This window comes from Paramisgurnus dabryanus, chromosome 1, assembly GCF_030506205.2.
Source record: "Paramisgurnus dabryanus chromosome 1, PD_genome_1.1, whole genome shotgun sequence".
In the NCBI taxonomy this organism is placed as follows: Eukaryota; Metazoa; Chordata; class Actinopteri; order Cypriniformes; family Cobitidae; genus Paramisgurnus; species Paramisgurnus dabryanus.
Window position 1 is genome coordinate 37,856,903 of NC_133337.1, and position 15,726 is coordinate 37,872,628.

At 38.7% G+C, this 15,726-nt stretch overlaps 1 protein-coding gene across 1 annotated transcript; it reads right to left on the bottom strand.

Moving 5' to 3' along the window:
- Positions 1-522: 522 nt before the first annotated feature.
- LOC135758037 (cadherin-related family member 1a) lies at positions 523-12,088 on the bottom strand. The gene is made up of 17 exons (XM_065272851.2): positions 11,900-12,088; positions 11,432-11,527; positions 10,968-11,113; positions 10,640-10,690; positions 10,388-10,477; positions 10,190-10,276; positions 7,424-7,540; positions 6,773-6,916; positions 6,537-6,615; positions 6,333-6,433; positions 6,039-6,242; positions 5,537-5,689; positions 5,290-5,454; positions 5,087-5,154; positions 4,102-4,330; positions 2,857-3,111; positions 523-2,522 (listed from the first exon to the last, which is right to left on the bottom strand). The coding sequence occupies exons 1-17, from the start codon at positions 11,949-11,951 to the stop codon at positions 1,995-1,997; spliced, it is 2,565 nt and encodes an 854-aa protein (XP_065128923.2). The 5' UTR covers positions 11,952-12,088; the 3' UTR covers positions 523-1,994.
- Positions 12,089-15,726: the final 3,638 nt, after the last annotated feature.

The following is a 15,726-nucleotide window of genomic DNA, read 5'->3' on the forward strand; positions in this document are numbered from 1 at the left end:
ATAATGTAGTCGCAGTTTTTTGCCAGAGTTACTTAATATTAAATTTAGATATTAATTTGAAGGAGCACATCAACTTTTCAAACCCCCCCCATTCAAAAAAGGTTGGGTGACAGTGAAGTGGTTTAGGCAGATCTAACATTAATTTTAGTCTGGGACTAAATTTAAGCCCTGTCTGGGAAACTGCCATTAAACTTTAAAAATGTCTGGGTTATTTTTGACCATAATGGGTAAATATTGGACAGAACACATGCTGGGTTAAAAATGATCCAATGCTGGGTTGCTGTTATGGAACCATTGTGTATAATAACCCAGCAGCTGGGTTAAAACAACCCAGCATTTGGTCAATTTTAACCCAGCGGTGTGTTGTGTCTAATAACCCAGCCATTTTTAGAATGTAAATGTTTTACATTTGTTACCTCAGATTTTTTTAAACACTTCTCTTTATATTCTTCAAATTGTGTTTTATATCAACTCATGAAAGTATTGAAATAATCAACACCAATTAATAATAATCAACCCCTCCCAACCTCTTGAATTTTTTATTATAGTTTTACAGATACAAGACATTTTAAACACATAGAGACAGAGATAAAATACTGTAAAACAAGGTACAACACAGCTGAAGCCTAAAAGAACTTCTGCTTTTCTGCTTTACCATCCATTTGTAACATTAAATGTTTGATCCATCCGAAACACACATGCACACAACCGCAAACACGCACACAACCGCAAAAACACACACACGCACGCACGCACGCACGCACACACACACACACACACACACACACACACACACAGAAATATTGTAAGAATTGCAGTTGTGGCTCCTCAAAATGGTCTTTTTAAGCACATCATGTATTTATTCATGTCACAGACACTCAAAAGCAAACGCATATGTACTATGGTAAATGTTTTTTTCTACTAATGAGAACACATAATCAATGCTGACGCCAGATCGCTGACGCAACTCTCTTTTGTTTTGGTGACAGTGCGTTGTTTCCATTATGTTAAAAAGGGCACCTATTGTAACCTTTTTACAAGATTTAATAAAAGTCTTAGATGTGCCCAGAATGTGTCTGTAAAGTTTCAACTAAAATACCCCAAGATCATTATAACATGTGCAAAATGACCCTATTTACCCGCTCTGTTTTAATGTCTGTACCTTTAAATGCAAATGAGCTACAGCTCCTCACTCCCTTACAAACATACAGTGAGCGCTTTCAGTTAAAATAGATCTGATTAATACAGTCTGAGAGACAATAGTATCTAGTGGACAGAGTAGAACTTGCCGAGAGTGAAAACAATGGTAATGCAGGACTGTAAGTGGGCGGGGCTTTATCAATGTGACCTCACATTGATGAGAGAATTAAAATGGCATGTCTAATGAGACTGCTATGGTTTAATGGGGATTAAAAAACAAGAAGCGGGTATATTTTTTACATCATAGGGTGGTTGTGTTTACAACATATTATGTCCAAACATCTTGTAAAAGTGGATTTTGCATTATAGGTGTCCTTTAAACTGTAACATTGAAAAGGTTAAAACCTGCCAAAGATGCACAATGAGACATTCTCTAAATGTATTATAACGTAGTAGTTTTATAAATAGTTTAAATGCCAGATATGGACTAGTAAGTGGCACGGTGCTGTTGCGAGATTTTTAGGGAAAATATGCAGGAATTACACTGATTTGAATTTGCGCTTTTCCGGGGGCCGATGCAGGAGAATGCACAGAATCCATTGAAACATATGATAAAGAAATTTGCTGTTGTGCTTATTTTTTTAGTATCTTAATGAAAACACATTATAACTTTTTACAAATTTGAATCAATTATGATATTGAGAAATAAAGATCAAAAGCAAAGATTGCTTGGCCTTGTGTACATATATAAAAGGTCCATGTTACAATTTATCCTGCATTACTTTGTGCCCCGCTCAGCCCTACCCATGCTCGTGCACACAGTTTCTGTATGGTAATCACCCAGTTAAGTGTTTTCAGCAGTAATAACTTTGATTTGCATCAATGATTTTCTGCTCTATTCTCTTTTTTAACTCAGACACCAGAGATGAGTTCATGTGTCCTGTAACGTTATCTGTGGGTTTATTTGAGCTCCATCTACAGCTGCCACTGCAGTTCTCAGACGTCACGACACCAGACACTGTGGGCACTGTCGGCCACTGTCGCTCACCCGAGTTGGAGGGCGGGGGGGGTAAGACAGGAGCACTAGGGGCAGGTGGCTTTCGCCTGGGGCTGTTGTTGTGGTTGCCCCTTGTATCGTTACTGTCTGTGAGTCCGAGGGGAGGTCTGAAGGTCCACTGGTGATGCTCTCTGGGTCTCTTGCGTATGATACGTCGTGCTGGTGTGATCCTGTTAGACTTTGTGTTGCGAAAATACATAGCCGTGGAGATTATTATAGTTGCCAGTAGCATAACGCTAACGATGATAGCTGCCACACCAAGAACTTTCACTGGATTGTCTCGACTCTGCATTAAAAAGGCAGCCACAGGACCTTTGAGCCCATTCTAATACACACATACACAATGTTGTTAGTAATGTATAAATAACAAGCATTCATTTCACTTCAACTGCTAGTTGCTGTGTAAATCAGGGCCTTTGGAGAAATGGACATTAAAGCCCATGCGCAAAATTATTATCGAATAAAACGAATGTGCTAGTAAAGTTACGATACTGGAATATGTTAACTTCATATTTCTGTACAACATGGTATTTACATGGTAATACAAGCTTCTTCAATGAATACAAGCATGTACAATATTAGGGTGTTCAAAAAACAATTCAGTAATTGTGTCCAGCTATAGTTATCATAGTTGACATGTAGAGTTAAAGTTGTCTTACCGCCTCTGTGATATCAATTTTCAAAACAGCAGTGGTACTGAAGGATGGAGAGCCTTGATCGCGAGCCTGTACCACCACGGACCACCGGCAGTCTTTCTGCCTGGTGATGTTCTGCACAATCTCCATAGATTTAGCAAATGGTTTCAGCTTGATCTCACCGGTGGATGCGTTGATGTCGAAAATGTTGTCTGGATCAGCTTTCAGAATGGAGTACTCAATCAGATTATTGGGTTCCTCTGCATCCTCATCCACAGCCTAAAAACAAACCAAGGAACAGGACCAAATAATCTTCCTTAAGTGGATTCTTTAGATTTGGTGATAGATTTCTGCTGTACAGTTCATAGCTGTGCAGCTATAAGCAGATTGAACGCAGGGGCTTCAGGGGGTTTTGATTACTCTGGAGATACAGACTGAGGCATGTCTATAAAATAACAGTACATGTACAGAAATGGAGTAAATGATAAACATACCGCTTTGTGTTAAAGCTACAGTCGTATGCAAAAGTTTGGGCACCCGTGACAATTTCCATGATTTTTATTTATAAATATTTGGGTGTTTGGATCAGCAATTTCATATTAGTAGGGCCTCCTTTAGCAGAAATAACAGCCTCTAGATCCTTCCTATTGCCTGTAATGAGTGTCTGGATTCTGGATGAATGTATTTTGGAGCATTCCTCCTTAAAAAAAATCTCTAGTCCAGTTAATTTGGATGGATGCCGAGAATGGACCGCCCACTTCAAATCACCCCACAGATGTTCAATGATATTCAGGTCTGGGGAATGGGATGGCCACTCCAGAACATATCAGAATATACAGGGGAGTTTGAACAGTGTAGAGTTTGAACAGTGTTTTGGGTCATTCTCTTGTTGAAATATCCAGCCACGGCGTAAGCAAGTTGATGATGTAGGTCTTTGGAGATGGTATGTGGGCTGTTTTTGACAGTTCTCACCATCCTTCGCCTTTGCCTCTTCAATTATTTACGTGGCCTGCCACTTCTGAATCAGTGCTAAGTAGTTACAGGTATTCAAATTGACAAGGGTGCCCAAATGTATGCACCTGTCTAATTTCGTTTTGATGCATATCGCACATTTTATGTTAATCCAATAAATCTCATTTCACTACTGAAATATTACTTTGTCCTTGAGTTATTTGTATCAGTTAACACCCAAATATTTGAAATGAAAATCATGGAAATTGTCAGGGGTGCCCAAACCTTTGCATAGGACTATATAATAAAAAAGCAAACCTCTATTTTCAGTGGAGCTCCAATAATCATGGTCTTCTCTAAGAACTTGTCATTGAACTCTGGGCGGTGGTCATTTCGGTCCAGCACGGTCACAAACACCTCTGCAAGGCTATATTTGCCCTCAATATCTTCAGCCTTTATGTAGAAATTATATTTTGTCTTCACTTCAGCATCTAAAGACGCCCAGGGCTGTGTGTAAATAACACCAGAGGTGTGATGAATGAAAAACCTGCAACACACAATAACAGCCACTTCACTGAGAACAACATAGAAAACGTGTCAAACGTTACTTATGATGACAGCATCATTTTTCCATCATTTAGTAATGAAGAGAACAAACTGTCACTGTATTGAAATCAAGTTTCTGTATCCTAACAACACCACAGGCGGTGGGTGAATTATCAAAACCAGAACATAATTTGAAAAGATGGTTTTACGGTCAAAATAAATTGTCTGCGTTTGAAATGAAAATCAATCGCGTAAGCCAGTCTGTATTTTAATTGGCTTCTTTATTCTTGTCAATGTGACTCTGAATGTGAAAATTAACAGTCGGTCGGAAAGCTGCGATCTTTCACAAGATTATAATTTGCCTCCTGCACTAGGGAAGAGTCACAGCATAAATTTGCAGGTTTTGAATTAACCGTGTGCTTCTTACCTCCAGCTGTCAAACTGCTGCCTAATTGGGACCTGACTCACTAGCGAGTGTGGATGTGCTATTTCTGATTCTGACAATTATTTAGAAGATTAGTCAGAGCCTTTGCTGGAGTTTGTCTGTTAGTACTCCATTATTATCCGATATTATCCTGTTACAGTCAACAATACTAAAATCTTATAAAACGTATGCTTGCTAAAATGTTATATTTTTTTTACTTTTAAAGTCCCATTAATTCAGGGACAACATTTTTGCATTGCATAAGAACCAGAATCACTTGTTCAAGACCATAGTTATCAATAGTGCTGGCACAGTTCATTTCTCTTTACTCACAGATCGGCACCAGAACCATAGATAGAATATTTCACATCTCCCCAAAGCCCAGAGTCCGGATCTGTCGCCTGGAAGAGAATCCAAAAACAGCAGAAATTATAATAAAGCCGATTATGAAGCTGCTGTTATAGGTGAGACACAAACACATAAAAGTTATTCATCAACATTCATCTGTGTCCTGTTCCAAATAGGGTTTGGCTCACAGTGAGGTGAACCACATTGGAGCCGCCGGGAGAATTTTCAGGGATTTTGGCGATGTAAAATTCAGAGGAAAACTTTGGAATATTGTCATTTGTGTCCAAAAGATTGATCACGATATCTGCAGTCGCACTGAATCTTTCTGGAGTGTCGCTCTCAACGGCTAACAGCTGAAAAACATCACACACACACGGTTTTAGCTCTGACACTGAGCATCATATGATGTCCTTTTTAAACAACACCAAGAGTAACCTTGAATGTTAGGAAGTGATATTTCTCATAGTCGATGGCAGTGGAGTTTTCTACGATGATGGTAACTTGAGCTTCATTAAGAACGGTCTGAGGAACCACGCGGAGAACTCGTGCTGGACCCACCAGCAGCAGTCGAAATTTAGCATTTGCTCCCTATATTAATAAACAGTAAAGACAAACAAAACCCATCCCAGCTGATTAGAGCTGTACTGAAATTTCAGGTTTCAGTATGACATTTTAACCCAGGGATCACAAAAAATTACATGCTAGTGTTACTAATAATCTTTAATAATACTAAAAAACACTACTGGTTTAAAATTTTGTTACACATTTTATTGCTTTTGTTCCAACTTTCACGCTGACACCTGTTTCGCTTCCTGAAAACTGTAAATCTATACATAAAAATCTTTACTATCCACAACTGTCCTGATATGATGAAACCTACTGTACATGACATGACATCTGTCAAATGCATTCAAGTCAGAACGTTTAATTCACTGACCTGATCTGAGTCGTTCACTGTGATCTTCAGACCTCGGAGGATATCGCCTTCAGGTGGATGCTCATACATGCTCAACTCAAACATGGTCTGTGGACCGGTTTCACCGTAGAAGGTTGGTGGGTGGTTGTTGAGGTCCATCACACGAATAGTAACCGTGGTAATGGCATAGTCAAGTAACTGGTTGTCAGAACCAACTTCTGAAGCCTTCAAAACATAAAACGTATTATACAGGCAACTTCTACATTTACATTCAATCTTTAGTGATAGTAATTTTCTGATGAAAATGTAGGCAACCTTGACTTTCAATTCATATAGCTCATTTCTCAGCTGTACGGGAAATGACGTCAAGCTAATACAACCACTGGTGCCGTTGATGCTGAAGAATCCCTCACTGTCTGATGCAAACAGAAAGTCCCAAATGTCCATTAAAACCAGCAACATTTAACCAGAAACATCAACCAGGTGTCTGACTGTCAAGCTCAAAAATTCAATTGGTACCATTTAGGATGGAATACTTTATTGGATTGACGTTGTTCTGATCACCGTCCTTTGCGATTACAGTGAATATTTCTGATCCCTGACGAGATAAAGTCAAAACAACAAAGACAATAATGTGATCATCGACCTGTTTTTATATTATGTAATTATAATTATTTTATATTATGTAATAATATTACTTGCATTATTACATTCCATCCATTTCTGGATTGTAGATGTGTAATCATATCACTTACTGGAACAGAGACTTCATAAACGAATCCAAAATATGGAGTACCAACAAATACTGGAGGGGAATCTTGGGTATCAAGTACATTGATGGTTATAATCGCTGTTGAGGTCAAAACATGGTATTTCCCATTATATTTACCACCACCGTCCTTGGAAAAGAATACACATAAGACATATAATCCTTAAAAACAAAATCATTGAAAAATGATTAATAAGTAATGTAAATGTTAAGTATGGTAGTGAACACACACATATACACACACAAACACAGACAGACACACACACACACACACACACACACACAAAGCAGTGGGCAGCTATCACTGCAGTGCCCGGTGAGTAACTGGGAGAAATTAGTCTTGATCAAGGGCACCTTAGTCGCAACCTACCAGACATGAGACTCGAACCGATGACCTTTGAGTTACGAGCCCAACACTCTTTAGCCATAAGGTCACTACTGCTTTAATATGAGTCATAATATACTCCCATTAAATTAAATTCACCTCCTTTTGTGTTTAACAAAAGACACCCAAAAGGGTCATTAAGAGAAGTGAATGATGACTTCATTTTTTAACTCTAACCCTGGATGCACACTCCCTTCACTATCGCAGAGGAAAGAGAAAAGACACATTTGTTTTGTTGAGTTTGATCCTCACCTTTGCGATCACAGTTACAAAATGAATCCTTGAAAGTTCATAATCCAACGATTCACCAAGTTTAATGCGCAGAACTCCATTGTGACCATCAATAGTGAATTTGTTGTTGAGTTCAGACTGCAAGAAAAACACAAAATAAGAATTAGTGAATTAATGAATGACAAGCCAAGAAAAAATTCTGAGCTTTTTCTCTGTGCTATGCTGTTGTTTTGGCGCACATCACCCGCTGCTAGTCTCTCCCCCTTGCTGTTCTTGCTCTCAGGTGTTGTTGCTGTGCGCATTAGGGAACATAAATGCGACATACGTCATCAAGTTGCTATATCATTGACATCATGATATGACGTTGGTATGATATGGCACATCCCTACACACTACTTGTTCTGAGTTATAGACTGATTCATTGAGAGTGGTGTGATAAAAATAAAAGCAGACGAGTTAACGAAAAAACAGCACCTTCTTGTCCTTTATTAAGAAAGAGGGAAGCAAATGTTTGTTATAAAATATGGCCCAATTTCAATTTTATTTTATACCCCTACCTCTAATCCTCACCCCTTCCCCCTTGAAACAGAGGAGACAGGGTTAAAAATATTCCAATAGAAATGAGACACCACTACTACACAACCATATGTCATCATTTACCATAGGCCTACGTCATATGTCAAAATAGATGCTTATATTTATCATCAACTTAAAGCAACACTATGTAGTTTTCATGTAAAAATGACTTACAGCTCCCCCATGTGGTTGAAAAGCGCAACAGTGCCTGGTATCAGACACTCATTTGCAGGCAGGGGGAGGGGCGGGGTTGTGTTTCCTACCCTCCACCTCCACTTTCAGCGTGTGCTTGTAGCAGCTAGGAGGCTGCTCAGGTTGCAGCAACAGTACAATTTGTCCAGTTAAAAGTTGTTCTATCACTGAAATAATTTTAGAGACATTATTTAAAGGTAAAAAAAACTACATAGTGTTGCTTTAAAGGATGCTGCCTTTAAATGTAGTCATATACGTTTAGTTACAGCCTAAAAGGTGGCCCTGGAAGCCCAAAATTAGCACACCACACATCCCTCTGTTAGCGAATCAGATGCTCTCTCCCTCCATCTATTCACGTTTCGGTGGACTGGCAATCTTAAGCACGAGAGTTTTCCCCATGTCCCTCCTCCAGATCGCTATCAGACCGGGGGGACGCGATCAGACGGGGAAACAGGGACGCGTTCAGTCCATAGACTGTAAAAGATGCAGTCAGGGGGAACAGGGATGTGATCACACTGCGGAGGTTACATTTGTCTATGTTGCAATTTCTTGTACTGTAAATATGAACACAAGATTGAATGTAACACGTGATTATTTGTCATTAAAAACTTTGTTAATCTGAAAAAAAGACTTGAAATATACTTGCATAAGCAGCCATGTTACTGTTTTGAAGTGAGGTCCTGAAAAATCTTTGTTTGAAGGGTCAAGTTTTTGACCCTTCCCCTTTCCCCTATCCCTTCAACTAAAAGAAAATTGCAACATTGCTAGCCCTTCATGTGAATGTGCTAAGCGGAGCGGTAGGGGAAAGTGTAGGGGTAAGGGGTAGAAATGGAATTGGGCCTAAACCTGCTGCTGAATTGTTAAATAAAATGAGCCATTTCAAACATTGCCTGAAGGAACAACGCAATTTGGTTAAAAAGTTGATTTGAGAGGGAAAACGTATAAAGAAATGCAGCAAAGTTTAGAATGCTCAGCTAAAATGATCTCAAATGCTTTAAAATGGCAACAAAAACCCAAAACCCATGTAAGAAAACAAGCAACTACTGTTAAAACAGATCAATGAATAGTCAGGATGGCAGCATTTCATCACCTCTAGAAAGATCAAAGATTATCTAAGATGATCTGTAGTTACTGTGACGGTCACAAGACCTCTAATTTGAGGCTAAACTGTTTGCAAGAAGCCCCTGTAAAGCAGCATTGTTGAATAAAAGTCATGTGCAGAACCACATCATCTGACCCAAATAAAAATAGTGTCATTTTTGTGGTCTGATGAGAGTAAACATGTTCTTCTGGGGTATAGACACAACCTCAGGCGACCCCCTGATACTGAATTTAAGCCACAGTGTGCTGTAAAGACAGTTAAATTATGTTTCATTATGTAAAATTTCTTGTACTATGGAAAGCAGACATGAAGGATATACGAACATTCCATAATTTCAAGGTTGTATATTGGATTAACTAATTACACCATGGACATTTAAAATGCATTAAAAAGAAAGAAACTACACAGCAACTTCTATGCGTTTTGTTGTTGTTGTTGTAGTAAGATTATTCAGAGCTCTGCTCGTTGCTCACTATAGCTGCAGTTTTTGTGGTTGTATTATCGAGATGTTTGTTTATAACACGTTAAAACTTAAGGAAGGTATATGTATTTTTTAGCTGGGAGAATTATATGCATTCATGTGATCGCCCCCCTTTGTATTTCAGACACCCCCTTATCAGCGCTTTGCTGGCATCATCACTGGCAAGAGGGCAAAGTCCTGGTTTAAAAAAAAACGATTCAGGTTATGGTGTGGCCCACTCGCTCAATCCTCTGATCTCTACCCATTGAGGTGACATTAAAAATGCAGATTCTGAAGCTAAATCAATTCAATCAGTCAAACGCAAAGACTAGCGAGGCTAAGCCCTCAATACCTGGACAAATGTAATTGAAATGTAATCCAAGAGCATCACATGATGGTACATTAGTGTATTTGGTATACATGTGACTGACAAACAGTGTGTGAGATGACATTTGACCTGCAGGTAGTAGGTGACACTTCCTCCTGACCCCAGGTCTCTGTCTACAGCTTGGACTCTATAGATGCTTCTGCCCGGTTTGATGTCCTTTAACCCAAACACAGACAGACACAGTGTCAAAACATTCAGTTTAAGAGCTCCAGCCCTCATCGTGACTCAATCATTTTTAATATGACGATATCATGCCATCTTTCTCACCTCAGGGACGTCTGCCATAAACGGTAGATTTAAAAACTCTGGCTTTTCATCATTAGCATCTGTGACAAACACACTCACTTTTTCCACAACCTGAAGGAATCAGATTGAAAGCACATTTGACAAACAAATAACAGATACTTATATCTTGTTTAAATAAATGATATAGTACAAATACACTGAAACGGTTGGGTTAGGTATAATATGAGCGTGCCCTCAGCTAGTGATTTGTTGTGGGTTGGTTCAGTCTGTCACCTTGTTTCTGCCATCTGTGATGCTCACAAATGTCACAATCTCATCCTGAACCTAAGCAATCAAAACAAATTGAATTGTTAACTTAGATGAGCTGGAATCGATCCTTACCATCATGGGATGTCAAAACTGCAATTCGTAATGTTTCTGGTGTAAAAAAGAATCGGTTTTGAGTCTTAAGTGTTAAAATCTGTATCCTTACTCCAATTCAAAATATAATGATTTTTAATTTGAGCCAAGGATGGTTTCGGGGGAAATGTAACCCTCAATTCGAGATGGTGATATGGAGGCAAACGTTACGGACTGCAGCTTTAAAAACCTAACTACACACCTCTCTGTCCAGACTTTCAATGAGAGTCACATGACCTGATTTGGGCTCAACATTGAAATACTCTTTGTAGCCCTTATCAAAGGTCATGCCATAGGTCACGGGTTCCCCTTCTGGGTCAGAGCCATTTAGTGTATACAAATGAGTTCCTGTGAAATAAACGCACCACAATTAGTCTAAATTACCTTGGCATGTGTCCTTGTGTGTACGTATAGTGTTTTTATTTAATAAATGAAGTACAAATAGGGCTTGTGATTACAATAAACCCAATTTACCAAAAAATCTATATTCAATTTATTAAATATAAAGTCTACAATACAAACTCAACAAAAAAGAAACATATTACTGAGAATAACACAGTAGCACCACTATAATAAAAATACATATAAAATTCGTATACATATCAAATTTAACATGATAACATGCAGATATTATAGTTGATTTCAGAAGTGTATTTGAGAACTAACCGACAGATGTGTCTTCTGCAACAGTGAATAACGCCATATTTCCACTGAAACTGTCATCACCATTATCATAAAAATATGGTGCGAAATCAGATTTCCCTGAAACACAGAAATAACAAATAAAACAATCAAAGTTTTAAATACACAAGGGTCTCTATGATGTGCTTAGAAATAAATGCATGACAGTCAAAACGATTCTAAAACTGTCCATTTTGGATCAGTGGAACATAGATGTATACTATATAGTTTAGGTAAATTTAGACACATTTAACATGGTTGTAAATTTCATGTAATCTCTCAATTGTACTGTTTCTAATTTAAGAAGGTATGAAATGACAAATAACTAGGCATGTTGCCTGCCTACAAACTCATTTGTTCCACTGAACGGATTACCCATGTAATGAGAGCTCTGATTAGCTGATTAGACAAAAGACTATCTTACCCTACCTAGTTAAAAGCTCAGTGACTCACCCATAGAAATGAAGATTGAGACGAGGAAAAGAAAAATCTGCCTTTTTCTCATCCTGCAGGTAAGGGACGTCAGACTGAAGAAGCATACAGCTGGTCTTCTTCTCGAGACGTCTATGAATGTGTCTGAGCTGAAGAGAGAAGCTGCATCAATAATCCTGTGACTCAACCCACTACAGCTCAGGAACAACAGAGCTGAACCTCTGACCCACAAACACTCACACACACACACATTAATAATGATGCATGCACTTAATAATCAAAAGCTGATTCTGAGGATCTGCAACTACAGAGAACAATGAGTGAGGAATGTGTAGACTCAAAAATGTGCAAAATCTACACCATTGCCACAACTGAGCTCAAAATGTATATATTTTTATACAAAAAATGCATAATTGCATCAGCACCTGCCAGTTTCTTCTCTAAGGGTGAATGTGACGTGCACTGGATCTTTGCGTAAGCCACAACCCACAACTTGAATGCCGAACAGTCAGAAGAATCTGAAAATGTGTATACTGTTTTACAGTACGAAAATTAGTACCTTTTGCCTATTCTTTTCTATTGGTGGTAGGCAAGGATAGTCGAATCTGCAACTATATTCCTAAGTAGCAATCAGAGCATGTGAGCGGAGCGGGAGCGGAGCGGTAATATTTCCATCAGAGCGCAGAGCGCATTTCCGAAAATTCTGCTCCGCTCGCTCAATACGCTCAGCGCCGCTCGCTCATCCCAGAATGCCCTTTGGGAATTTGCTAGTTCGAGAATCTGTAAAAATGGCTTGCAATAAGTTATGGAGTTCAAATATTATTTTAATGAAGTCGCCAGCCTTATATATAAATGAAAGAAATGAAACTAAGATGACAGAATAACTGTAGCGTCGTCTGCATCTAGATGCAGTTTTAAAGATTAAAATAACTTTAATCTAACTGATCAACACAAATACAAATATATTTGTACATAATATAACTGATTGCTTACCAGCATTAAAACCACTTAAACCAGCTAAAATTTAAATCATTTGAAGTAATGTTGTTAAATATGGAAATAACTGATCGTAACCACAAACAGCTTTCTTTTGCTTTAGCGACAATCTATAGACCACCGGGCCACCATGCAGATTTCCTTAATGAAATAGCAGATTTCCTATCTGAGCTTGTAGTCACTGTAGATAAAGCTCTTATTGTTGGTGATTTTAATGTCCATGTGGACAACCCAAAAGACGCATTAGGACGTGCGTTTATAGATGTTCTAAATTCTCTCAATATTAGACAAAACGTGACAGGGCCAACGCATACTCGTAATCACACATTAGACTTAATTCTGTCACTCGGACTCAATATTAATGACGTCGAAATATCACCTCAGAGTGATGCAGTTTCTGACCATTACCTTGTGTCATACACTGTACTTCTAGATAGGATCACTCAATCTACAACATGCTACCGACTAGCCAGAACAATAATTTCCACCACTAAAGATAGCTTTATTGGCACTCTTCCAGACCTGTCCCAAATGAAACATGTAGCAGATAACTGTGACGATCTAGATATTGTAATAGAAAACCTAAACAATGTCTGTTCTAACACATTGGATGCCGTTGCTCCCATTCGAAAAAAGAGATTCAAAGAAAAACCGCCAGCTCCATGGTATGACCATGACACAGCAGCCCTTAAAAAGGCAGCTAGAAAAATGGAAAGAAATTATAGAAGCACAAAGTTAGAAGTATGGCGCGCAGCATGGAAACAGAGTGTTAAACACTACAGACAGGCTATTAAAACCGCCAGATCTACATATCTTAGCAAGCTTATAAATGAGAATCATAATAACCCTCGTTTCCTCTTTAGCACAGTTGCGAAACTGACTAGAAACAAAGAACAAACAGAAACCAATAGTAAACTTCAACACAATAGTAACGACTTCATGAACTTCTTTTCTAACAAAATTTCGGCTATTAGGGAAAACATCGTAGCTACACAGGCAGCCACCACTCTACCCATTAGTTCACTTAACACTAGACTACCATACGAACATCTTGATTCATTTAAACCTACTACAATAGATGAGCTCTCTAAACTAGTCACATCATCCAAATCATCGTCCTGTATATTAGACCCCGTTCCCACAAAACTACTTAAAGAAGTATTCCCTGTAGTGTCAACCCCGGTTCTAAATATCTTTAACTCATCGCTAGAAATAGGATACGTTCCAACAGCTTTCAAACTAGCAGTTATTAAACCGCTGATTAAAAAACCACAGCTTGACCAAGGAGAACTTAATAACTTTAGACCAATCTCAAATCTCCCTTTTCTTTCGAAAATATTAGAAAAGGTAGTGGCAAGCCAGTTACGCACATTCTTGACAAATAATAGTACATATGAAAAGTTCCAATCAGGATTCAGGCCCCACCATAGCACAGAGACAGCGTTGCTTAGAGTTACAAATGACCTCCTATTAACATCCGATCGTGGTGAAATCTCAATTCTTATATTACTAGACCTTAGTGCAGCATTTGACACAATAGACCACAGAATCCTACTCAATAGACTAGAAAACTATGTTGGTATCAGTGGTCAGGCGCTAGCCTGGTTTAGGTCATATCTAACCAATCGCTATCACTTTGTTTATGTAAATGAGGAAGAGTCATATCACTCCCTGGTTAAATACGGTGTACCGCAGGGATCAGTTTTAGGTCCTATCCTGTTCTCGTTATACATGTTACCCCTAGGAGACATTATCAGGAAACATAACATAAGTTTTCACTGCTATGCGGATGATACCCAGCTTTACATCTCCTCGCATCCCAGCGAAACACACACGTTTTCTAAGCTAAAAGACTGCATTAGCGATGTTAGTGACTGGATGGCACATAACTTTCTTAAGCTCAACTCCAATAAGACAGAGGTACTTATTATTGAACCAAATCGCTATAAACATAATATGTCAGATTACAAATTGCACATAGATGGCTGTACTGTGGTGCCATCTTCCACGGTTAGGAACTTAGGTGTGATGTTCGACAGCAACTTATCCTTTGATAGTCATATCGCCAACGTCTGCCGCACAGCATTCTTCCATCTTAGAAATATCTCAAAAATACGCCATATACTGTCTACATCTGACGCAGAGAAGCTTATTCATGCTTTTATGACCTCTAGAATAGACTATTGTAACTCGCTACTCGGGGGATGCCATTCAAATCAGGTCAACAAGCTTCAGCTAGTTCAAAACGCTTCTGCAAGGGTACTTACTCGATCTAAGAAGTATGACCACATAAGCCCAATTCTGGCATCTTTACACTGGCTACCAGTTAAATATCGCATCCAATTTAAAATATCACTAATCACCTACAAAGCTTTAAATGGCTTAGCACCCTCATATCTTAGAGAATTACTATCAGAATACAATCCATCACGCACACTACGGTCGCAAAATTCGGGCCTATTGATTATCCCTAGACTATCAAAAGTGTCTAAAAGTGGAAGATCCTTTTCCTACTTAGCCCCTAAGCTCTGGAATGATTTACCAACCGATGTCCGAGAATCAGACACAGTCGATCATTTTAAATCTAGACTTAAAACTTTTCTCTTCAACAAAGCATTCGCATAATTTGTCTAGTAAAGGTTCTTAACTCGCAATAGTTATTTTCACGGAACAAAGCACTCACGGTCATAACACAGACCAACCAAATAAATAAATAAAAACCTTTTCTGCATGAACACTTAAAATGAATTGCATTAAATAGTTTGCCACCGTTTGCCACTGAACCTGCATTAACGACGACAGTGGGGCTTCCGGCCTTAGTCAAACGGTTTGGCACGTATGGTCGGGTTGCG